We start from the raw sequence: 14,441 nt of genomic DNA, 5'->3' as shown, positions 1-14,441 counted from the left end.
ACCTGTCAGCAGCTGTAGGTCTGCAGTGATCTTGGCAGTGGTTTTTGGGGAGCTTTAGTGGAACTTTGGTTATCCAGTGAAGAGTCAGCATAAGAAACACTGAACCTTGGGTATGACGGTGAGTAATGTGTTAGATTATTGTGTCCTTACTCAGGGGCAGGAAATGCATTGATATATTGATATATCCAGATTTATTTGGATTTTGCCAATGTCCATCTGGTTGCCTTCCCCTCCCACATCCTGGATTAGTAGGCTCTGGTGTCTGAGTTTTCTCTGGAAACAACAGCTCCTGTAACACTTGTGTGTTCAACAGATGCTTGTTGTTTATTCTATTTATTTTATTGCTCTCAGAGCCTGTCTGCTCCAGCCCCCAGCTCCAGGCAGCCAGCTGACTCCTGCTGAGCATGAAGGGCTTTGTGCTTCCTTCAACACTGGGATAAGTCAGCTTCAAACCAGAGCAATAAACAAGCTCATTTTGGGGGTGAGAGGGAGTGGCAGGAGAAAAGGGCTGTGTAAAACTTCCCTGCCTGCTTCAGAACTGGATCTTCACAAGGCTGCCTCATCAGAAAAAGCCTCCGATACCTAATATGCTCAAAATTAGCTGGATTTGACTTTCTTTTTTACCCTGAATGTTGAGGGTGAGGGGGAAAGCCATATGCAGGAAGCAAAGAAGCACAGGTGGAGAATTGTAGGAGGCAGCTGCTGTTTGTTTAGCCAGGAATGCAATGAGTTGCAGATGATGAGTCATTTAAAAATGTGTTTGCAGTGTTCCTGAATGTAGTATTGGAAAAGGGAAGGTGCTGATCACCCTGCATCCATTGGTGTGCTGTGTTGAGCTTCCCAGAACTGACTTCTCAAAACCAACTCTACTGCTGCTCACTGCTGGAAGAGCCACCTCAGGTGTATGGATTGGGGGGTTTCTGGTGCTGAGCACACTGCAGAGAAGTCATTGTCTGCCATTCTCCAAAAAAGTAAATCTTCACCTTGGGAAATGGAAAGAGACTGCAGCTGGAGTTGGTGGGTTTTCCCTGTGCCTGTTCTCTGCTGGTGCCTGAGGAGTGCTGTCAGCACGTGCTTCTTCCAAGACTGCAGTGACAAAGTGTTTCCCTCCTTGCTGAGCAGTCAGTTAAGGTAGGTGAGTGTTTTCTGGACGTGGGAAATAAGGATATTCCCTGATACAAGGGCCAAACTGGCTGCCAATGTCTGGGGACAGGAAGGTTGCAGGCAGCAGGAACTCAGTCTCTCCTCCCGTACAGTTCCAGTTCAGTCCCATATATGCTACATGGGCCAGAAGCAAAGGAATCACTTGATAATAGTTTTGCACACAGCATCTACTACAGCCTTCATTTAGCTGACTTGTGCTCTCTTATCAGCTTGGCTGGATAACAGGTGTGTGCAGCAGATTTGTCACAGCAGAACTGATAAAAAATTACAAAATATTTGTCCAGAGCAGCTGTGGCTGCCCCATCCCAGGCAGTGTTCAAGGCCAGGTTGGACAGGGCTAGGAGCAGCCTGGGGCAGTGGAAGGTGTCCCTGCCCCTGACAGGAGGTAGCACAGGAGGAGTTTAAGGTCTCACCTTCCCTCTGCCCTCATGCTGTGAGCAGCACCACGGGGCTCTCCTGGCCAAAGTGACGCCGGTCATGCCCTGGACACTCAGGCTCCAGGCTCTCAAAAAAAACAAGTTCAAGTTTTACATTCCAACACAACACTTGACATTTCCTCTTTTAACCAGAAAAGGAGCTTAAGGAAACTCCCGAAGCCTTTGGGCATTTGCACAGGGATCCCAGTACACATAATTCTGCAGTGTCATTAGTTCTGTATTTTAACAATCTTCTAATCCCATGTGCTTGTTAGAAAGTCAAAGCTGTTCCAAGCTTTTAGTTGCACAAACCAGACAAGTTTAGTTTCAGTCTCCCTCAGCTGAACAGCTGCCACATAGAACAGTTTTGGTTACTTTCTTATCTTGTGTTGCCACCAAGGCTCATCTCTGAGCCAGGACCCTACTTTATTTATGGAGACATCCATGTTTTCAGTCAACTTTATTGATAAAATAAGTTTACTGTACAGTACACAATTCTAGCCATAAATCCTTTTCAAGCCATCTGCATTACAAAAATAACAGGTATGCAATGAAAAATAGTCACTCCACACACTGTGAAGGCTCTTTAAAATCCTACAGTGATCAGGGCAGGGGACTGAAAGGGGAGACGTATCAAATGTGAAGACTAAGAGTAGATAAATTAAGTCACTTTTTCTTTTTAATTTACAAAAATAAGCACTACTCAAGCATTATTTCCTAATAGAGCAACCTCAAAGTACTGCCACAGACCAACAACCCTCTTCTGTATTTGGAAACCAAACTAGAAGTCAGCCACGAAGCTGAATTCAGCATCAAATGGATAGAAATGCCTCTTGACACCAGTGCATGGTTGAAAAGATGCTTCTAGAACCAAGAACTTCAACAACTGAACCCAAAACTCCTTGTAAGTTTGCAACAACAGAACACTCCAGTGAAAAAAGATGTAGCTTCTGGTAAGCCAGCAAGCCATGGCAGAAATGCAAAATCTAGATTAGAGAAGCACCAGCGAAGCTTTACAGATAATATAAAAGCAGACAAGAATATTTTGTGCTTGAGCTAAAATGTTCCCTCAGAATTTCCCCATGGCTGTTTCACAAGTGTGGAAATGGCCATAACTTTTTTCCATGCATGTGAATGTCCTCAATGTGTTCCTCAGCCTAGCAAGAAGCCAAGGTGCTCTGCAGAGAAGCAGCAGCTTTTCCATTTCTAAAGCAGCCTGTGAGAATGTGGAGGCCTGATTTACCTGTCCTGTCAGCACGTGTATTAATTCACTGAAAAGCAGTATTTACTGCCTGCTAATGCTCCTTTCTCACTTATTTCCTCTTAAAAGCACCACGGGAAGGAGCAGCAACAGAGAGAACAGAACAAAGGTACTGAGCTGCTCCTAAGTCAGTTCAGTGCCACTGGAAGCTCCCCCTTAGGCCTGTGGAACATTTAACTGGAGCTCAGGGAAGCTGTGCTGGGGCACAGGAAGCTGCATTGAAGCTGGCATGCTTGGAAGTGTTGGATGCTTAGTTCCTTCTGTGTTGCTGTGACTGAAAATCAAACTTGACTAAGTGGTGGTTGATTTCAGGATAGCTCAGCTCACGCTGCTTGGTGGGTTATTAAACAGCCAGAATGTGAAACTGGGGGTGGCAGCTGTAGCTCCACAGTTTTATGTAGCTGACAGCTTTCACTCTGCTTAACTCACTTTAAAACCTTCTTGATGACTAGTTAGTACTGGAGAAAGGAAAATTAAGACTACTAATTGCAGGCTGCCAGCTCTGCCATGAAGCTGCTTCCTCCTTCCTCCACCCCCATTTCTGCTGCCACTGCTTTTGTGCTTTCCAGTTACCATTCTTCACTCAGGAAGTTTGGGCAGGCAACTGGAGAAGAAAGACACGGGACTTGTGTGGTTTCTTACTGACAGAGAGCTGAGCTGGATTTCCCCTCTGAAAGGTAAAAGCTGAGGCAGAATTGTATTGCTCCTGTGTTCCTGAGAACAACGAAGCGGGAACAGCTCTTTCCATGTTCTCACAATACAATTCAGTGCACGTATTTGAAAGAATCTTGTTTGATTTAAAAACTCCAAGCTATTGATTGACAGCATTCCTTATGTTTAAAAACTGGCCTTGTATTTTAAAGCGATACCTCAAGGCTAAATGACAGAAATCCTTAAATTTTATGCTGCCTGTGTGCCCCTCCCATCAAAGAGGTTTGTTGCAAAATGAGAAGTTATTAAAACCAAAACAAAAGGAAAAAATGCTAAATGGATCATGCACAGAGTAAATTCATAAGTTACTACTTTCTAAGGCAGAGATTAGACTTGAAATCTTACCTTTATTATCTAAGAGTTGCACTGAACTTTGTATGAGCAATAACTTATATAAATTACTTGAAATCTCACCTTTTATCTGTAAAACAAGTTCATATAAAAAAATTTGCAATTCAGCAAGTGCATTAATCCATTTCCTACTGAGGTTAGATCTATGGCAATCAATCTGTCACTGAGGGTATTGCAGAACACCAGCTGAATTTATGTCACACAGTGTAAAAGCCACTGAGCTGGAGCTGGGTGTATCCTCTTGCTGGTGCCCTATTCAGTAACAAGTGCTTGACCAGTGCCCCCTGATGCTCCATTGGTTTAAGTGTGCAACTGAAGCTTGCTGATTCCCAGAGTCCTTAGCTTTTCCTCAGGCTCAGATCACTGCTTGTAACTAATCCTGACAGGGACGTGCTCTCTGATGCATCGTCTTTCTTGAGGTTCAGAAACGATTCTCTAGTGATTTGAAGAATTTCTCTCAAGCCTTTGTTTTCTTGCTAAAACCAGAGAGTGAAAAATGCATTAGTAGGACTCCAGAAAGAAATCAGGTGAAGCCTCCCCTCTACTCCAAACTAATGCATAAGGAGTAAAACACTGACTTGAAATCAGTGCTGTGTCATCTTCTCCAAGGGAGCTCATGAGGTTTCTGACCCTCCTGCTCTCTTGGATGGGCTTTAAGCACCCCCTCCTAGAGATTAAGCTGTAGTGGTGCTTCCCCTGCTCCAGCAAGGCAAGGGTAACACAACAGCAGTGAGTGGCTGGGACAGTAACTCCATCAAACAGCTGGAAGGATCTTTACTCCCTTTAATGTCTGAGCCTCTGCAGCTTTCTCCTCACCTCGAGCTGGCTGATGCGCTCCTGCTCCTTGCAGCCGTGCCTTTCATCCACCTCGATGGCTTTTCTCATCACCGCCGCCATCTCTGTAATTTGGTCCACGTGCACTCGCAGCTCCTGAGATACAATATTCAGTAATATCTTAGTGATGCATTTTCTGCATTATTAAAAAAGCAAAGCATTAAATGTCGTTTAGCTGTTCTGACATTTTTTATCACAGACCTCAATTTTGGAAAACCAATTCTCTCTAACTTTACAGTGTGGGCAGCCACAGTGGTCCTGTTTATTTAAAAAAACCTGGTTTGCCTCACAGTGGAATCTGATAGAAGCTTAACTGGCTGTGAACCCTGGCCCCAAAACAGCTGCAAGATGGTGCTGTGCTTGCCCTGACCAGGCCCTCCTGTGCAGCAGGAACTGATGTGTGTTATTTTGGATATGCAAAACAGCTCCACTCCTGTGAGAACAGCAGGGAAAGCCACGTTCTTTCCAGGTGTTTGAAACTGGATCTCCAGTACCACTCCATGGACAGGCTCTAAAAAAGAGCAGGTGCAGTGGTCATCCTTGCTATGTCATATACTGCAAAACTCAAACCTGTTCTCTACTCTCTATTTTAGATACTTTTGCTTGACTCCACCTCCAATTGCAGCTTATTTGGGCTGTGGACTTCAGAGGTTCAGGATAAGGGTCACTGCTTCCTTTCCCTGCAATGCTATGTGAGAAGCCTGTGCCCCTCTGGCATTCACTGCTCAGTTAAGCCAAACAGTTTAAAGGTATTTCCAACAGCTTTCCTTTTTCAACTTGTCTTTTATTCCAACTCTGCTGTGATGCCAGTCTAGTTGTGCCTGACCTGGCCTTTGGACAAAATCCACAATATTTACTGGCTAGTATCAAGAAAAGCAGGTCAGGAGGGCTGAAATGAAGGACAGCAGAGACTAAAGCTAAATCCCACCTTTAAATGACGAATTTGATGGGAGATCTATACAGCTGGCAGATGATCAGCTTGCCTTTAAACTACCACAAAGAACTGCCTCAGCTGGAATCATAATGAATCATCTGACCAAAACAAATACCCTTTACTGAAATAAACATCAGCCCTTTCCCCTCTGCCATTCCAGTTGCCCAAGCTATAATTTAGCAGTTGTTAAATGCCCACTCTCAATCTGAGGGGGCGGGGAAGAACTTGCTGTAAATCTTCATTTTCTTCTCAGTTTCTAGTACAGGTGATGACATGAAGTGTATTTTTTTAAGAACTCCCAAATTTAGCTTGACAGGAAGCTGTGGTCAGGCAAGGATGCACCCTGGAGAAGGACTGGTAGGAGCTGTGGGTTTCAGATACTCTGCTGCTCTCCCTGCTTCCTGCTTTCACAGCTCAATACAACTGATCAATACAACTTCGGGGCTGTTCCAAGGTCACTGATGTTAGGTCAGACCCCAACACCAACACCAAACTGGAAGGCTCTGCTCTGGAAGGCACATGTGGAAAACAAAAAGAAGAGTGCAGTGACAGTGAAAGCCTCTGTGTATCTCTCTCTTTCATACACATGGGGTATTTTTCTCTCTAAAGAGATAAAACCAAAAAGGGGCTGCACCCATTTCAGGGCCTTGTTTCAGCAAATTCAAACAGCACACTTAGATCAGGGTCACTGCTACCAACACACACTTTTCTCTTGCATACAACACCAACAGACACTGTTGTTCTATTTAAAGGAGGTGCTTCTTCATCTGCAGCAATCAATGCTCTTGTAATAATCTGTGAACAGGCACTAAAATAACAGCTGGCACTCAGGAAAATAGCATTACTGGGAACAGGGAGCTTAACTCCTTGGGTATAATGTATTTTTTGCTTAACAAGAGAGAGGTATTTAAAAAGTGTTTCAACATTGTTCAATTTTCTGAATGTGAAGCTTGAGCTAGAGAATGAATAATGAAATTCCAGAAATCCTACGTGTCAGGATAAGGGTGATAAATCTTTTTCATCAGGCATTCATGAAGGAAGAGGTTTAATGAAAATATTGAAGCCCAAATCTCCTGTTCCAATTACATTGTGAGATGTTATTTTTTCTTTTTTTGTTTCTTTTTCCTGTCTTTCTATTGAAGTGCTCCTAAATGAACTATCACAGTCCATTTCAGGATGGATTTCATTTTACCCCTCTTGTGTTGGCTCTCTTGAAGCTGGAGCAGGTGCTACACCATATTCTGAGGTAATTTCTGTTGAAAATTATTTTTATCTGTCATTTTTCAAGAGTTTATGTTAAAGATAAAGTTCTAATCCAATAATATTTTTTCATACCAATGTCAATAATTACACACATAGGATGCTGTAAGCAGGCAAGAAAGAATCAAATTCTTAAATTCTGTTTTCCCAGTAAGCAGACCCTAAGTTTGCTTTGCAAACTTAAATTAGCTGAGGAGAAAGATTATTAAACACTTAGAACATGTTTGTCCACACAGCTGCATTGCTCTAATGATTGTTACATTTTCAATGAAATGTAATATTTTGCTAAAAAGCTCCTGTTTAGATCTGTTAGTGGCCCAGATTAATGGATTCCCCCAAAATTTAAAAGTCTTTTTGACTATTAAATAACTGAACATATACTTGTGTTTCCTGCTTCATCCAGTTAATCAACAGTCAAAAAGACTTTTAATTTTTTAAAATTTATTTACAATATTTAGGGGGAAAAAATTAAATATTGAATTTAAAAAGCTGGCTCCTCCTACTCTCTCTAAGCAGAGGTTTACTAATGATTTGTTGGTGTCACAGGCATAAATTAAAGCTAGTCTAAAAGTCTGACTATTACTAACCTCTGGCAGTGTAACAGGGCAGTTGCCTTAAAGACTGAAGTGAAACAAAAGAAAATTAAGCAAATGCAGTAATGAAATGCTACCTGTTTAAAGTTCTAATAAATGAGAAGGTTGACTCACTCAACTGATAGTTTCCTGATTGTGTTGCACAGGGTGGATTATAAAAATTAGGGCTCATTAATAGTACAATAGCATAAAAACTGACATGAAGTGAGCTTTGAATTGATTCACTACAAACTAAGGTTAACTAAAAAACAAAGCAAAAGCCCTCAATGAAGTCATTACCTTGGAATGTTGCTCTTTTAACTTCATTATTATGCTTGGATCATCCTTTTTGCTCGCCATAAGCAACCTAAACATCTGTTCTCTGTACTTGCTCATGATGAGTTCCAGAGCTGACTGGTGCTCTTCGAGAGACGTGCGCAGCTCTGCCAACAGAATTCAAAATGCAGGTAAGAGTTTAACACAGAGAACCAAATCAAAATGCACAAGGATTTCAGCCTGAGAAAACTGAAATGAGCCCAAAGCTGAGTGTCCCCGCTCCCTGCACCATGAAATCTACACATGCTCTGCAAATGCCTTTGATGCTGATCAGCCTGGGCAAAATCCTGGTCAGTAACAAAGAGTCTTTTGTTGGTGTGACTTCGTGTTCAGTCCCTGTGGCTGACAAAAGCCAGCTGGAGTGTGGCTGAGCAGCTTCACCTCAGCCACTACAAGCCACACTGTTCAAAAGGCAGGAAGGAGTTCACAGATCTGTCTTAATCTGCAGCTTGGTAAAACCAGAGTTGAAAAATGCTTCTGTTCAAAATCTACTGAGTCAAAGGATAAATAATGCCCGAAATAAGGCAAGACTCATCTGAATTGAGATCACTGAATCCTTTGCTGGGCAGAACTGTTAGAATCTAAGACTTTCTTGGAGGAACAGTGCATTCCTAGTGTACAGAATTCCAGAAGGAATTATACTTCTCTACTTACACTGTGACTTGTCCTGACTGTTCCTATTATTTTCAGCAGTCATTAAACACTTTTCCAAAAAGATCCCTATATTGCAGAATGAAGTTCTATTTATCTCCTCACTTGTGCTGGACATTAGGTAAAGACCAAAAAACGTAATTTTTCCCAAATCTCTCTTCAAAAGTCCCAGAGGTTGAGACTTTAGGACTCTTGAATTGAATTTTGATCAGTTAAACTGACAAATTGAAATTAGAAGAAAATATTTCTTCTACAGCTCTGTTTTGAAAAGAGATCAGTGGTAAAACTCTGTTTCCAGTGATTCAGGCTGCAGCTTGAAAAGGGTAGAATATTCATATTTTACCTTTGTTTTCCTGTTGCAATTCCCTAATCTGTCTGTTTTCCTGCTGGATACCCATCACCAGAGTAGACCGAGGGCGATGTCTTGCTACTTCATTGAGCTCTTGGATTTCCTCCTGGTACTGGTTATCACAAAAACAAACCAACAAGGGACAGCATATTTGATTAACCAAAGGCAGGTATTACTCAGCAGGTCACAAAGCACCAGTTCTACTGTCACTCACAGTCTGTAACCAGGAAGACAATGCTTGCTTTTAAATAATAATATCAAACACACACACACCAGAAGGTGTTGCAGACATCCTGTCCTTTAGAGACACAAAAGCATCACCTTAGATGTGTGTTGTGGATGCTATTTAACCTTCAGTTAATGCAGGCCAAGTTCACCATCAGGCAATTTAAAACTCAGAGATGTGGTAAAGACAAACCATGAGGTATTAACCTCCTGACATTTACTGTGGCTTCCCAAAACCTTAAGCCACAAGGCTGTGTGGGTACAAGTCACTCAGGCCCGAGTCAATGGATCCTGACTCCCAACACATGGGGACATGTGATACTCTTGATCTGAAGCCATGAAGCCTCAGCATGCCTAGTTTTACAGGGCTGAATTGCACGCAGGGTGTTATAATTTTATAGGCCCATTAACATATCTTGGGTTCACTAAAGTGACAGGATGGACTCCCATATGGAAAGTCACAGGACACCTTTACGTTTTCCCAAGAGTTGTCTTGTGAAATTCACACTCAATTTAACAGCATGCCTTGAGCAGCTCAACATCAGAACAGAAGTGAGCACAAAGAAGCCCAAAAGGCTATTTTGGAAACAAAAGGAGACAGTGCAAAGATAAAGTATTCTGAACAGAAGAAAACATGTCAAGAGTCTCTGTATGATTAAATGGGCATGCTGAAATTAATAAAATTGTGTAGTATTGCATTGGAAAGCAAACCAAGAGACACCACAGAGTGGTTTGTAAGATACCAAGCCGATTTCTACCAGCATTCTTCAAATAAATGCTTGTTCTCATTTTTAAACTGGAGTAACTGTGAAAATGTTTTCACAGTCTCAAACTACACAAACAAGCTATTTTTAGATGACAGCCACACCCCTACTAAAACACCCAGTCTACACTAGAGGCTGACCCCAGCACGCGCTCACTCCGTGCTGCACAGAACCCCCAGAGCTGGAATGCTGCAGTGCCAGGACAGGCGGGGCTGGAGAGCAGACCTGTTTCATGGCCTCCACCCGCTTGTTGAGCGCCGTGGTCTGTTCGATGAGCGCCTCGGCCGCGCTGTCGTGCTCCCTCAGCCGCTCCACCAGCGCCTTCGCGTCCGCCAGCGCCTTCTCGATGGTGCAGCTCATTTCTGAACGGGACAAAGGCAGCGCTGGCACCCTGCACCTCTACTCAGCACAGCCGCCAGAGGCAGGGCAGCACGGCAAAGCTGGGCAGAGCCCTGCTTCGGGCAGAGTGATACGGAAAGCGAAAGAATGTTACATCAACTCATTCATTTTAGCGCTACTTTTTTGTAATTTGCCCTCCTAACAGATATACTTCAGGGTAACTGAGGTGTAAATCCAGCACAAAAGAGAATGCTGAAGGATTACAGATTCTGATGACTTAAATCAGCAGGGAAGGCACAGCTCAAACTGATGGAGTAGAGAAAATTGCTCAGGGGAAGGTTCAGAAGACAAAAGGCTCGAGTTTTGTTCGTGTCTATAACTGAACACAAGCATTGCTGCTGGAATGGAACTGTGACATTTTCAAAGCATGGAGAGAGACAGCAACTCAGCTAATGAAAAGAAGCAACTGCACCCTTAAAACATTGCCCTTCCACCTGCAGCACTTGTTCACAGGAATTGCAGATTGCCAGAACTGGCAAACTTGCAAAATACTTGTGTCTATTGCAAACACTACTGGCCTTTACACTGCATTTTTCCATATTCATGCCTGGTAGGTTGAGTTTCAAGACCAAGCTTTTCAGCCTATGTTTTTATTTTCCTTTAAGGAACCTTGGACTTAGTCTACTGAAAAGGAAATCTATTTAAACTCCTTGAGCAGTCTTCAGCAATCAAACAGCAGCGATAGAGGCTTATAGGATTTATGGGCCTTGTTGATATCAGGCTTAATATCTGGTTTAGGAAATGTTCTAAGGTACTGAAAGAATCTATTAAATCCATTTCTTAGCCAGGCTATTTGCAAAAGTAAAGATTTTTGTAAGCATTAAAGATTATTGAGTCTTTCCTCAGCTACATGAAAAGAAAAATCGCTTCAGGTTGATTTTCTAACTTTCTCAGGCACCTTTACAAATCATAACCCAGGATCTTAAGCTAAACTGAAAGAAATCCTCAAATTTGCCTCAGCTGACCTTTTGCTCCTATCCCGGGCAAGCAGCAGAAGGAAGGATATTTCAAACACAAGACATTTTACCTGTGTGCTCTGGGATTCATGTGCTATCAAAAGCATCAGCACTCTGGCATGTGCAGGTTTGCTGTTCATCAGATAACACTGGCATTTCACTTTCCATAGGATGTATCTGAGACAGTCAGGCCCCCAGCAGTGCTGGGCTATCACAGGTGCTTGATTTATTCACCCTGACTTAGCACTTGGAGCTCTTTCAAACACGACAAGGAAAGCAAGCACACTGCACTGTTTTTAGAGATCTGCTTTTCTTGCTCCTCCCTCCAGTCAGATCTCCTACAGAAACGTCCCAGACAAAAGATGACCTTCCCCACTAACTGGCTGAACTGCTGCAGAAATTGATTCAGTGAGATCCATGCTGCTGCTGAAGAGCAGCCTTTAATTCAGCTCACTCTCCAGGAATTCTCTGACCAGTATAAACAAAGCCTCTGAGGCCTCTGCATGAGCTGGGAATGCATTTGGCATTCAGACTACAATGCACTTAACACCTCTGACAATTTGTCTGCATCCACATAAATTTTTAAACAGCATCTGTTTAATAGATGCACTTTCTTGTTTTTGCCCCAGCCCAACCATGTCAGAGGAAAGGAAGTTTGTTTGTGGCAAAGGCACTGATGTTTCTTTTCACAGGGAATGTGCCGGGAAAGATGTGTAGAATACAGCCCCAAAAATTCTGCAGTCACTGTCCCCTGTCAGGCCAGGGCCCAGCTCCAGTTTTCAGGCAGCATTTGTACCTCAAAAAGCAGAATCACTGTTTGTATCATGGTGATTCACAGTGGCTCCAAACCATGGCTAGGATACATTTTAGTATCCAGGACACTGGTCCTAATCCTTGAATCTTAAAATGCTCTCTGGCCGCCTGTGAAAAACAAAACCTTTGCCTGATGCTGAAACTGAGCTAAATCTGTGAGTTAGCCTGGACATTTAGGAGGTGGAAAAACCTCCAATTAATCATTAATATAACTGATTTAAGCAAATCCTTATCGTGTATTACTTTTTATGAGCATGACTATGGGAGCTGAAGTTAATGATTGCTGAGCCCTGCCCTACAGAGATGCCCAGCTGCACAGACTCTCGTTACTGCAGCCGTGTCAACAGGTAGCAGAGCCCCAAGTCACCCCAGCAACACTCCTACTGCACACGGTCACTTCCTGCTATTTGCTAATGCCTTTCATCACCAAATTAAACACCAAAAAACAACACCAAACAATAAAGATCTCTGTGCGACCACCGCCTTCTCCTAACTTTCTGCCTCTTTTTTTTCTTTTTTCATCCTTACTGGAAGCCACCTTTTCCCACAGCTTGTGGGTTGTGTTACCACGGAGACCAGTTTGGCAGCGCTGAGCCAGACTGCAATTTCCAAGGAATTCCAAGGAATTTAGGCTGGGGCAAAGGTCCCGGCGCGACAGGAGCATCCCGGGGGTGTCACCGCCGCACCCCCGCCGTGACAGATGCCGGGGTGTCCCCTCCGGTGTGACAGCGGCGTCGCGGGGGTGTCACCGCGGGGAGCGTCGCCTCCCGCCCCCAAAACGCGGCGCCACCGCCACGCTGAGGGGCGACACCGGCGCCTGTCGTGACCCCGGCGCGAGTCGAGACACGTGAGGGGTCCCGGCCCGGCCCGGCCCGCGGCTCTGAGGCGGGGGCAAGGGGCGTCCTGCTCCTTCACGCCCCCGGCCGTGGGGAGTCCCAACGCAAGGCTGCCCGCGCTCCCGATCGCCCGGCGGCGGCCGCAGCGGCAACCCCCCGCCGTGTCCCCGAACCCCTCCACCGAACTCACTCATGCCCGGGGCTCCGGCCGCGCCGGGGGTGCGCCCGCACCGGCCCCGACCGACGTCAAATGGCGGCGCGAGGGGAGGCCGGCGCGGCCCGTCCCCGCCAGGGGGCGCCATGCGGCGGGGGCGGTACCGGCCGCGCACCGCTCTCGCGAGAACACGCCCCTCCGCGGCCGCCGGCTCCAAATCTCGCGAGAGAACGCCCCCACCCTCCTAGAGATGCCGGGTCCTGCAGGTGTGAGGAGGATGCCGAGCCAAACCTCGGGATCTGTGGTCATTTGTACATCAGCAGTTCTAGCGGCACACGCAGGATTAAGCAATTGCACTATGAATAGATTTAGGTTGGATATTGGGAAGAAATTTTTCCCTGTGAAGGTGCTGAGGCCTCAGGGTGCCCAGAGAAGCTGGGACTGCCCCATCCCTGACAATGTCCAAGGCCAGGTTGGACGGGGCTCTGAGCAAGCTGGGATAGTGGGAAGTGTCCCTGTCCATGGCAGGGGGGATGGATCCGCACGGACTAGTAGGATCCCTCGCAGGCCAGGGCGTTGTGTGATTCTATATTCGTATTCTTGTCCCATCTTGTCCCATAAGAAAAAAAGGGAAACAGTCCCAAAATGACTGGGCTGTGTGGCTGAGAGCCATCAAGGGTAAAGTCAGCAATAACGGGGAAAGTTAATGCCGGCGATCGCAACCACCGACCCCCTCCTAAAAACAGAGCCCAGACTCAAATGGGGAGAACTTCGGCTGCGCACTGATGAGCGTGAGAAGCCACAGACACACCCAGCAAACGGGGTTGAGTACTAATTAACAAAAAAATTACGTAACTTTCTGCCTGTGATCGCTGATGCTTCTGTTTCTTAAAATGTATAAAAAGTATGAAGTTTCGGTGATCGGGGAGCCTTTTGTCGGCACGCTCCGGCTCCCTGCACGCTGGAAGACAGAATTCCCACAGAAACTGGAACAGCTCACGGAGTGGCCGCCCCTCGGTGTGCCCGCCGCGCCCGCAGATCTCGCGAGAACACGGCGGCTTCGGCGGGGCCCGCCCACAGGGCGTCCCCGTGCTCTCGCGAGATCGCGAGCTCCTCCCCCGAGCCGTGCGGTCAGCGCAGGGACGGGCGGGGCGTCCGCGCCCAGGCGGGATTGGGCTGGGGAACGGGAGAGGGAACGGAAGCGAGAACGCGAGCGAGGCCGGCGCCGGCCTCGGCATGTTGGGCGAGTGATCCCGGCCGGGCGCTGTGGCCCGGGGAAGTGCGGACAGGGGCCGGGCGCTCCCCCCGGGGGAGCCGCGGTGCCGGCGGCGCCCGTGGCCGCGCGGGGCCCCCGCGGGCTCAGGGGTGGGCGGAGCGGGGGGGGCTCCGGCCGCCTCTCCCACCCCCGCGGGCGCCGGGCGCGCAGGCCGGACCCGGGCCCCGCGCTCCCCGCCG

At 46.1% G+C, this 14,441-nt stretch overlaps 1 protein-coding gene across 1 annotated transcript; it reads right to left on the bottom strand.

The window, feature by feature from the left end:
• Positions 1 to 2,025: 2,025 nt before the first annotated feature.
• Positions 2,026 to 13,126, bottom strand: FGFR1OP2 (FGFR1 oncogene partner 2). Its single transcript, XM_054282062.1, has 6 exons — positions 13,023 to 13,126; positions 10,054 to 10,190; positions 8,834 to 8,951; positions 7,804 to 7,946; positions 4,720 to 4,833; positions 2,026 to 4,379 (listed from the first exon to the last, which is right to left on the bottom strand). Exons 1-6 carry the CDS (start codon positions 13,024 to 13,026, stop codon positions 4,242 to 4,244), a joined length of 654 nt encoding a protein of 217 aa, XP_054138037.1. The 5' UTR covers positions 13,027 to 13,126; the 3' UTR covers positions 2,026 to 4,241.
• Between the last annotated feature and the right edge of the window lie 1,315 nt (positions 13,127 to 14,441).

The sequence above is a fragment of the Melozone crissalis genome, unplaced genomic scaffold (assembly GCF_028551555.1).
Source record: "Melozone crissalis strain CALT ecotype California unplaced genomic scaffold, PUWL_Pcris_2 ptg000033l_1, whole genome shotgun sequence".
Lineage (NCBI taxonomy): Eukaryota > Metazoa > Chordata > Aves > Passeriformes > Passerellidae > Melozone > Melozone crissalis.
This window is presented reverse-complemented; position numbering and strand designations above follow the sequence as displayed.

Coding starts and splice junctions, on each gene's coding strand:
- FGFR1OP2 (XM_054282062.1), bottom strand. Junction 8,952..10,053: donor GGGTGGAGGCCATGAAACAG/GTCTGCTCTCCA, acceptor TGTGATAACCAG/TACCAGGAGGAAATCCAAGA. Junction 4,380..4,719: donor AGCGCATCAGCCAGCTCGAG/GTGAGGAGAAAG, acceptor CTCTGGTTTTAG/CAAGAAAACAAAGGCTTGAG.